At 44.2% G+C, this 9,682-nt stretch overlaps 1 protein-coding gene across 2 annotated transcripts; it reads right to left on the minus strand.

Annotated features, from left to right (window-relative positions):
* Positions 1-824: 824 nt before the first annotated feature.
* On the minus strand, positions 825-9,257 carry g3bp1 (GTPase activating protein (SH3 domain) binding protein 1). Of its 2 annotated transcripts, none has more exons than XM_088604571.1 (12): positions 9,140-9,257; positions 6,693-6,809; positions 5,396-5,477; positions 4,986-5,159; positions 4,652-4,742; positions 4,403-4,496; positions 3,847-4,042; positions 3,495-3,596; positions 2,729-2,843; positions 2,305-2,430; positions 1,968-2,077; positions 825-1,764 (listed from the first exon to the last, which is right to left on the minus strand). In XM_088604571.1, the coding sequence occupies exons 2-12, from the start codon at positions 6,785-6,787 to the stop codon at positions 1,531-1,533; spliced, it is 1,419 nt and encodes a 472-aa protein (XP_088460697.1). In that variant the 5' UTR covers positions 6,788-6,809; positions 9,140-9,257; the 3' UTR covers positions 825-1,530. The 2 variants fall into 2 exon arrangements, with proteins under 2 accessions (XP_088460697.1, XP_088460696.1); XM_088604570.1 differs by having other exon boundaries at positions 9,067-9,223.
* Between the last annotated feature and the right edge of the window lie 425 nt (positions 9,258-9,682).

The following is a 9,682-nucleotide window of genomic DNA, read 5'->3' on the forward strand; positions in this document are numbered from 1 at the left end:
GGTGCATTCTATAAAGGGAATATCCATCAAAAAGTCATTCTCCACATGAACTAAAACCTAGTTTTTGCTCCTCATAATCTTGACATTTCTGCCTAAGTAAGGGGTGTCCTAATCCTAGAGAAGTTTTAATTCCAACCACTCTTAGCTTAGATCTCTTAACCTAGTCAAAGACATTGGCTTCAGTTGACCAATTTGACTTCATCAACCCCTCCAGTTGCAGGTACACAGTATTAACACAATCTGTATCTGCTGATACACCAGCCCTGCAAGATGTGGAATAAATACCTCTTAAAAAGTACCGTGGACATAGGAGTGGTACAGTGCAGCATTTGCAGAACCCAGAGGGAAAAGCTGACAAGATGCCATCTCCATTTAAGGAAATCAATTCACAAAAATGTGGCTCATAACAGGTCACATTACTGATGTGGGACTCATCCAGCTCCAGTCCAAGAAGGACAGTAATGTTACAGGTCCTCCTGGAGCTGTTAAGCTGCAAACGGTTGAAAGAACAAAAAAAAACCTGCAGTTGCAGCCCTCTCTAAATTTGGATCTGTCCCTAGAGCATAAGAAAGGAGTTGACAACTCCAGTTCTTTGGTAGCTTGCAACTTTCTGTGATCCTACTTAGGGTCAGACATGAAATGACCTACTTTATAAAAGTCTTAGTCATTAATGGAAGATTCCATTATAAAATGAAATGATTTTGCCCTCCTGGACTGAAGGTAAACTTAGCTCCGGAAGATACTTATGAAGGCAGCATTCTGATGTGCTTGAATCTGTTGATACCTTTAAAAAAATCTCACAAAGAAGAATAAAGCAATAGTGATAAAGCAAATCTACACTTTATTTGTACAACTTTGCCAAGATTGGAATGAGATAAATAGAAGGCACAACAATTTGTTTTTACAATACAAAATAAGAATTTAAAACAAAAGTGAGAACATCTCCCCAGCAATACTCCATATCTTGAAGGAAACGTTTTCTTTAATCCAGACTATAAAACAAATAAAAAAGTGGCTTAAAAACAGCATGTCTTAGTTTAAAAGTTAGCTTTAACTCAGAATAAAGTACAACACTTTTCTGGTGAAGTGCAGATGAAACTTTCCAAAGGATCCTTAGCTGCAATGGACTCCAAAACCACTCCAACATGACCATGATTCAACAGTGCTAGGATTTAAATAGTAGCTCCTGAGGAAAAGAAAATTGCAAGAATGCCTTTAGCAATACACAGGATTGCCTAAGAAGTAAAAACACGTTCCTTTAAGAAACAGGGAGAGAACGCTAAAACCAATCTCCGGGTTTTTCAATTCAAGTAGCACTTTTGTTTAAATGTTACGAATACAAGTTTACAAACTCAAAAGAAAACAGGAAAAAAACAAAACAAGAAGCCATTTTTAAAAAGAGTCCAGATCAAGCTGGGATCACATTCCAAAGCCCCAAAGCTGAAAATTAAAGTTACAAGAACGGATGAACCAGAAGCCAGCTGTGCTGTTAGGTTAAATGGGCCTCAGTAGTGGTTAGAGCTCGGACTTTCACTGGCGTTGCCCCACGTAGCGCCCTTCGCTGGGTCCGGTGCCCCGTCCGGCGCCAAAACTAGGCTTCTGGGACATTGCACCTCTGGAAGGGGGTCCCCTCAGCCCTCCTCCTATCCTGTCGCGAGGCCCCCCCGGCCCCCTGGGACGGACATCCCGCCGGTCTCCTTCCCGGGCCGCGCGCGTCTTCTTCTCTTCCACGTTGAGCCGCACATCCCCCCTGAACTTGATAGGCTAAAACGAACACAAGGACATCGGAGTCATCATCCCCCACAAAGTGCTCCAGCACGTCCACACAAACTGTAACCGCATGCTCCGCCCCCGTCCACTGTGTGGTTCGGGCCACATTTAATACGTGTCAATCAGCACACTTCCCAGATCCCCGTGAAAAACGGCCCCATTTCAGCGGCAAAATAAACCACCCCTGTACAACCTACCCTGTTGTTCAGTATTTTCTGCACGGGTTCGGAGTCGTCAAAAACCACGAACCCAAAGTTGGGCAGCTTCCCTCCACTGTTGATCCTCAGCTCTACCACAACACCAAACTCTGAAAAACAAAGCAAACTGATGCTAAGCAAATGACAAACCACTACCCACAAGTCTTTTCAGGACAAAGCTAAGTATTTCATTCTTTTTATTTGCTCTCTATATATGCATCTGTACTTATTTTCCATATTTTCTTCTGCATTAGCGGAAAAGCTGAAGTTGATCAAAATAATTTGAATTAACCTTGGAGAACATGGATACAGAGAACGGAGGTGAAGCTCAACTTACGTTCAAAGAACTCCTTTAACTCGGCTTTGTCGACATCATGAGGCAGATTGCCCACGAAAAGCTGGTGGCTGTCTGGATACCTGACCACGCGCCGTACCTCTGAGTCGCCCTGCTCCCCCTCGCGAGCTGAGAAAAAGCGGAATTGTTCTTCAGAACACAGCCTTCATGCCGAACACTCAGTAAGTGAATTAAACGGCAACCGATTCGATAATTTACGCGTCGTTGATCTAAAACGAGGTCTCAAACAGATTTTTAATTAACTAAGCAATTTTATACAAGCCATATTTTACAGCCACAATATATTTCGCAATTACAAAAACCTGACGAAACAGGAGCCGACTTGGAAGGAAAAAACAAATTGGGCACAGGGCCAACAGACAAGGTTTAGGAATGCCTCCCTTTAACAATCAGAGCTGAAGAGTACCTCCTGGCCGCGGGCCCCTGTGTGCTGGAGGTCCAGGCCTCTGCTCCCTCAGTCGCTGGTCTCTCTGAGGTCTCTGTACTGCGGTCTGCGTTTCAGTTTTCACCTCCACTCTGGGCTGGAATATTAATTCAGTAAAAAACACGTAACAGATCACACACACCTAAAAACTTCCTAAAGCTCATTTCATGCCATGCCGAGTTTACTTTTAACACTTACTGAGCACATTTAGGAGAGGTAGCAAAAAGACAAAAATATTTAAGACATGTAAAAACATGAGCACAGTATATACGGAACTTCAGTTTTCCTATCCTTGTGGGCAAGGACAGAACAATGCCAGCATTACTGTAGCTGTAGTATCAAATATGTCTACACTGATATCTAGTATAACCAGAGCCCGTTAATAGTCCAGCATAACTTTTTATACCCTCTGAGAAGAGACAAATGAGTATTAATTTCAAGCTAACTGTGGCTATTCTTGTGGTCTCGCAGAAATACAGCACTTGGCTGTCATCTATCAGAGGGAAACTGCATTGCCAAGAAATCCAACAGATAAACAGCCTACTAGACAAAGCACTAAGCCTCGAGGTCATGAAACCGTTTTACAAAAATATCCCTTTGCTAACAATTGCATGCCAGTCAGATAAGCCCAGGCGAGGTCAAGAGTCCTGCATGAGGACACCAAACATCTTCGACTGCTTTCCACTGGTGTATCTTACTACTGTATGAAAACAATGTTTCACCGAATTAACTTGCACTTTTACCATACCTGTACCGTTGGAACTTTTACAACATGGGGAGAAATTCCTGATGCTGGGACAATTCCACCAGGAGGAAGATTCTTGCTGGTGACAGAGGCCCAGGAGAATGGCTGCAGAGAAGAAAGCAAATATTAAAAATCTCACCTGCCACAATCTATCGGTAAATCCACATAATCCAGCATCAAGTGACTGTGGAGCACGTATGAATCCCCTGCTCACTGTACTATAATTTCATCTCCCTAAAAAAAAATTGTCTCATAGGTCACTGTAAGTAGCTCATCGTGTTAAATCATTGCTTTCACTTTTATCGTCGAGGCCAATCTCCAGCCCCAATCCCAAAAGATCCCCTCAGAACTGTACCCGGTTGTCCTCCTGCACAGCCGGTGCCGGGTCAGCCGGTGCCGGAGAGGGACACTTCTCCGCCTGCTCCTCTGTGTGAGGCTCGGGCTCTGGTGCCACTTCCTGCTTCTGTTCTTCCGCAGCTGGTTCAGGCTCTGGCTCTGGCTCAGGTTCTGGGGTTACAGCCTGTTCCTCCAATTGCTCTTCTAACTCCGTGCTGTACGATCACATTTCTAATATTAGCAACGGCGTGGTGTCCTGCTTTACTAAAGCTTTCCTCAGTTACGCAACACTTTGTTACTCAAGACGTATTGAACCCTCAGAATTCGATACCCGTTTTGCATTTGAATGTATAAAATTAGTTGGAGGACATGCTGGAGGAACACCAAATCCCAAATGTCAAATCTAACGGGATCTAATGTCAACAAATCATGGAAGTTAAATTGGGTTGGCTTAAAAAAGGGATTTTTTTCCTCCTTAAACAGATCATGTCCAAAAAAAAGAGGTCATGATCAAGGTTTATTTTAAAACTAAGCTTTGTTGCCTGAACTACAGTAATCACCAGTAATCTCCACACCTTGTAGCCTGGTCATAATAGGGAGAGGTGTCCTCCTGGGCTACCTCCGGAGAATGGGCTCTGTCTTCGTTCTCCTCCACCTCCTCCTCAGACTCTGAAACAAGGAAGGTTACAAGGGTCAAGTATTAGAAGTGAAACCTGCTGCCTTCTGTCAGTCAGGAATAGCATTCAGCTGACAATCCCAGACACTGAAGCCGCAATCAAGTGCCAGAATCATGAACATTTTCTTTTGACAAGGATGTTTCTTACCCTCAGGGGGCTCAGTGTCTGAATCGCCAAAAACTTCATCCTGGTAGCGGAATATGTCATTGTGTACATAGAATTTGTTGGCCACTGTGCCCTGAAAGAAAAACAAGTAAAAGCTTTACAGAACGGTTCAGACCTCCATCTGACTAACGGTCCATGACTAATCCGACTAAGTGTCTAATAGAACGCATTTATACGACTTCCACCTAATTTCTGTTAAATGTAAGACCTTTGTTTACTCCTCGTACCTCTACTGCAAGACAATCACGTCACAGATTTGTAAAAAAAATAAACCTCCATGTTGCAAAGGACCGGGAGGATTCCGAGGCGCTCTCACCTCAGGTGCCAGCACAAACGTCTGCATGAACCGTCTCATGGGCTGCATGTTGTTGGAAAGCTCCCCCATCACCTGGACCACCACCCCGTCGTTCAGAGTGGCGTGGGCGTCCACATGGCGGATCTTCGTATGGCAATCGCGAAAGCTCAGTGACATCACCTTCTTGTGAATTTCCTGAAAGAGAGAAGCTATCAAAATATGTCCCCCCCCACCCAAGGAGATGTACAGAATACTATTTCAGTATCTCACTGTCCCCACCTCACACTTAGGGATCAGACATGCACGTAAGGAAACGTGCATTTTGTTTTGCAGAACTCAGATCACTTGCCAGATGCTGAGAAAAAAAAGGGGGATTAAAGCAGCATGGCCTTGCCTAAAATCCAAAAAGACAGTGAATTAACATTACTTACGGACTGCCCGTAGACGGCCTCAGCAGGCTTTCCATTGCTATCCAAGCCTCCGTGAACATAAGATGAGTTCTTTCCATAAAACCTACCGGCAAAAGACATATAAAGATGTCAGACGGTACATTTAAAATTTTAAAGTCTTCAGCTTCCTGCTGATAATTGGCCAATTGATCATTTGCTTGAAGTACCAGGACGCATAGGAAAACATTGTTAACATGTTCTCTGAAATGCCACCAGTTTGAAAAGGTATTTTTATGTGTCCCCAAGCCTACTACAGGCAGTAGCTTTCATCTGAAATCAATTTTTTTCAAACCTTCCAATATGAATCAGGCGACTCTTAACCGTTCACTGGCAAACATGCAAAGAATAAGATCTTTTAAAATAAAGTGGCCATGCAACAGCGTTTCCTTCTAAAACGTGCACATTTCGCACCCAATCGCATTGAACATACTGCAGTTCCCACAGTGCCTACAGACGTTAGTCCAGATTGGAGAAGGCGAGTGCGGCTCTCACTTAAAACCACTTATGATGGTAACCTTCCGTTTGGCACTTCTGAAGGCTTTCTACAGAAATATTTTGCTCTGCTCTGTATCAAACAATTTATATGTAAATACCACTCCTCGGGTATTTTTTTTGTAAGAAAAAAGGTTTGTGTACATTGAAAACCTGTGAACTTCCAATCTTTGTCACTGTCCCCAGATGCAGGACAGTCGTCTGAGACTAGAGTGGTAGGTGCAACAAGGTATTTGTGTGCTAATTTTGCCAGTGGCTGCCATTTGATGTATTTCACCATCGAACATTCAAGAGTGTTATTTTCAACTTTTACATAAGCGGCTTACAAATAGGACAGCACTTCATGTTCAGCGAGAAAGGATACAAAATGTGCTTTCCTCATGCGTCTGTCTCAACCGCTGAAAACAGCTGAAGTGAGCATCCCTGTGGCCACTGATCACAAGTGAGCAGCTGTACAAATGCTGCAATCTTGTCCTGACTAGCAATGACAGATCCATCACCGATGTGCTGAGGGCTGCTCCAGTCAATGAGCAGTCAGCACTGATTCAATTAATCCCACCCAATAATATAAAGCACTTAAGCGGGTAGAATATCTTACATTTTTTTTTAAATCCTAACAGGAGGTTCAGAAAACACTTTCAAACTTAACTGGGCTTTAAATGTTAATTTTAAGCTATATTAGCATTAAGGCTTGACAGTTCTTACGTTTAACAATCCATTGCAACCGTGTTTTCCCATTCAGTTTGAAAGTGATGAGGTATCTTAAAGTTAGGTAGCAAAAACATACCTATGCAGGAAATCAGGCGCCTGGTTCAGAAGGGTGTAGTACTGTCGGACAAACTCACGCCCGACCAGCAGGGCACTTGGCTTCTCCATCACCATTTCTTTGGTCAGCTGGTTAAGACTGCAACATAACAAAATCTCTTAACACTTTCTGGAGAGTGGAAACAAAACATGTATAACCACCAATTATTACAAATTCTTCTAAGGGAGATGAGCATCTCACACTGCACAAATGTATAGTAATCTCAGAAACAGAATAAACCAAGAGTCAAAGACCCATTTGATGGAGGCTTTAATTTGTGTTCCCATCAAGAACATTTCTTGCAGTATATACCTCTTACATCTGCCTCAATCTCTCAAGATTATTCTTTGAACTGCTTACCCACTACTTGCAGGCTTAATGTTAAGAAACATTAAGACTAAGAAAAGTACTTAAAATCACATATAAAAAAGGCAGCACTTGGATGGCAATAAACGAAAGCGTTTATTTATATCACATTTCTAGCAGGTGTTAACAACAAATGATTGTCTACAAATGCAAAACTGCACCCATTTGCAAAGGAACACCCAATTTCCACAGCTAACATTCAGCTGTGTTTTGAGATCAGACTCCATTTTAAAACTAGATGCCTGCCTCCGCACTTTACATGTGCTTACTGACAAACGGGCTCCCATGAAATCCTACAACCTCGTTGCGTCTCTGGTGCCTCTTTGAGGACAGCAGTGGTCTAAAACAAAACCGGGGCCTGAGAGAGAGAGACAGACTGGAGGAGGCTGGCTGCACACTCCACCTGCTGGGGTCGGCCCATACCATCTGCCTCAACATTAATAAACATCAATCCCCTGTCTGATCATTGCCCCAGATGAGGCTGTAGCAGGCACCTCGAGGCTTCACCCAAGAGGGGACAGGTTCACTGTAGTCTTTCAGCAACATCTACTGGAATGCTGAGAGTTACACCCATATATAGACTAGCTCAGCAACCATTAAACTAACTTAGCACCGCCACAGCCCTAGCTAGCTGCTTCGCACAAGGTAAATGCCCAACCTCAATCAAACCAGGCCTCGGCATTGGAGTTAAGACACCAGCGCAGTTCCACAGAGCCAGACAAAGCCCAGCCTGCGGACAGACATTTCAGGCGGAGCACGTTTCACGCCGGCGAGGAAACCGAAGCCGAGCTCAACCGAAAAGCTCTGCTGGAATAACCTGGGGGAGCTGGCGAGCTGAGGGCGCGACTTCGCCCGTTTCGCAATGCGTTGAGAGAGAAAAAAAAGGATGGGAGAGACGAACGACAGTCGAAGAAAAGGCTGATCGGAAATAAGACAGCGAACAGATGTACGCAGAAGGCTGTGTCGCTCACATTTCCGCACTTCAGAAGCCATTCGCTGCTAACAAAGCGCCTGGAAACGAAGCTAACGCCGGCCAGTACCTGGCACATGGCTATAAAAAAAAAAACGTTTCGCCTCATCGGCACATTTCTAGCATTTCCTCGACTTCCAAAAATATTCTCAACTCATAATGAATCCGAACTACTGCATTGAGATCGTATTCCGGTGTGCGATTTTATGATGTTGACTCTAGGTTTCTCAATTCCGGCAAGCCGTGATCATTTGAGACCTGCACATCCACACCCAAATCCCCCGAACTTGTATTAAAACAACCACCGACATCCCAAATCCACATGATAAGATCTCGGCGATGTTTAAGCCATTTCGATATTAAATCACACCATCCTCAGCCAGCAACATAAAAACGGTACTTTCGCTGCCCCCTGACCGTCTTAATTTACTGAAACATGCCCACTCAAAGGGCAATATGCTAAAAACAGAATGCAGGCAGTCTTTATGTTCAGCTGAAAACACAAAACGATCACTTTTAAACTGACTAATGCGGTCTAATGCTACAGGGCCCAGATTGCGTCAGAGCTCCTGAGATCATTCACAGCCAGAAACACCGACACCATTTCACACCGCTTATTTCAGACACGAATTACACCATTCCCGGCGACTGTAATTCACAACGTCGTTTACAAGACGTATCGTGTCATTGATGCCATTACATTAATAAGCCAACAAGTTTTTATATATAAGCTAACAATGTTACGCAGCACACATGTGGCTATAAATACACCACGATACGTAGCCATTACTCGACCGGCCTTTCTCATGACTCATTAATACTCGACATAAAACACCTAATATTAACAGAATGGAACCTGGCACCGCCAATATCCTATCAACCTCTGCTTTTTTCCATCGAAATAAGGTCTTCCCCGGCACTAACCAGCCCTGCACCACAGCAAAATTTTAAAAGGTGACCAAACGACACCACTAAAACAAAAAAAAACATCTACATTTGAATAAAATGTATCCAACATACCTGAACAGGTATCTTATAACAAAGGCTAAGCCGTAGTTTATTTGAAAATGTATATATTCACCACGACTCTCACCCTGTAGCTAGAAATATTCTGGCGGCCTCACGGCGTGCTCAACCGGCTTCTTCAAATGCCTTCGGGTGACACCCTAACCTGACTCCCGTCCCAGTATGTTACATACCAATCAGAGTTTAGCCTTGCGATTCGCGCAGCCAATCGAAGACAAGACATCCGACAGACGAACACTTCTAGCCAATTGCGGTCGGAATTCGCGTTCGATGGCCTTTCTCCATTGGCCAAGACCCGCGGAAGGCGGAAGGGGGTTCGCCTTCGCCCGCAGCTGCGCCAGCCTATCAGAGTCGGCGGAAACGCATACGTACAGGACGTCTGCAGTAGATTGGCGTTGTAAGGAAGCAAGCAGGCGAGAGGGGTAGGCTTGTTCGCTTGATAAGCGGGTGTTGTGGGCAATGGTTTGTCCCTTTCCTGGCCAACCGTTCAAGGATTGGGGCTTTCGCCTAAAAAAGGAGTGCTGTATTACAAGAGGCCCCTGTGAAAAGCCCCGGGAAGCCCTGTGCCGATAGAGGCGGGAGTTTTTTTGTTTAGGTGACCACTAACTTG

Source organism: Lepisosteus platostomus, chromosome 13 (assembly GCF_059453375.1).
Source record: "Lepisosteus platostomus isolate fLepPlt1 chromosome 13, fLepPlt1.hap1, whole genome shotgun sequence".
NCBI lineage: Eukaryota > Metazoa > Chordata > Actinopteri > Semionotiformes > Lepisosteidae > Lepisosteus > Lepisosteus platostomus.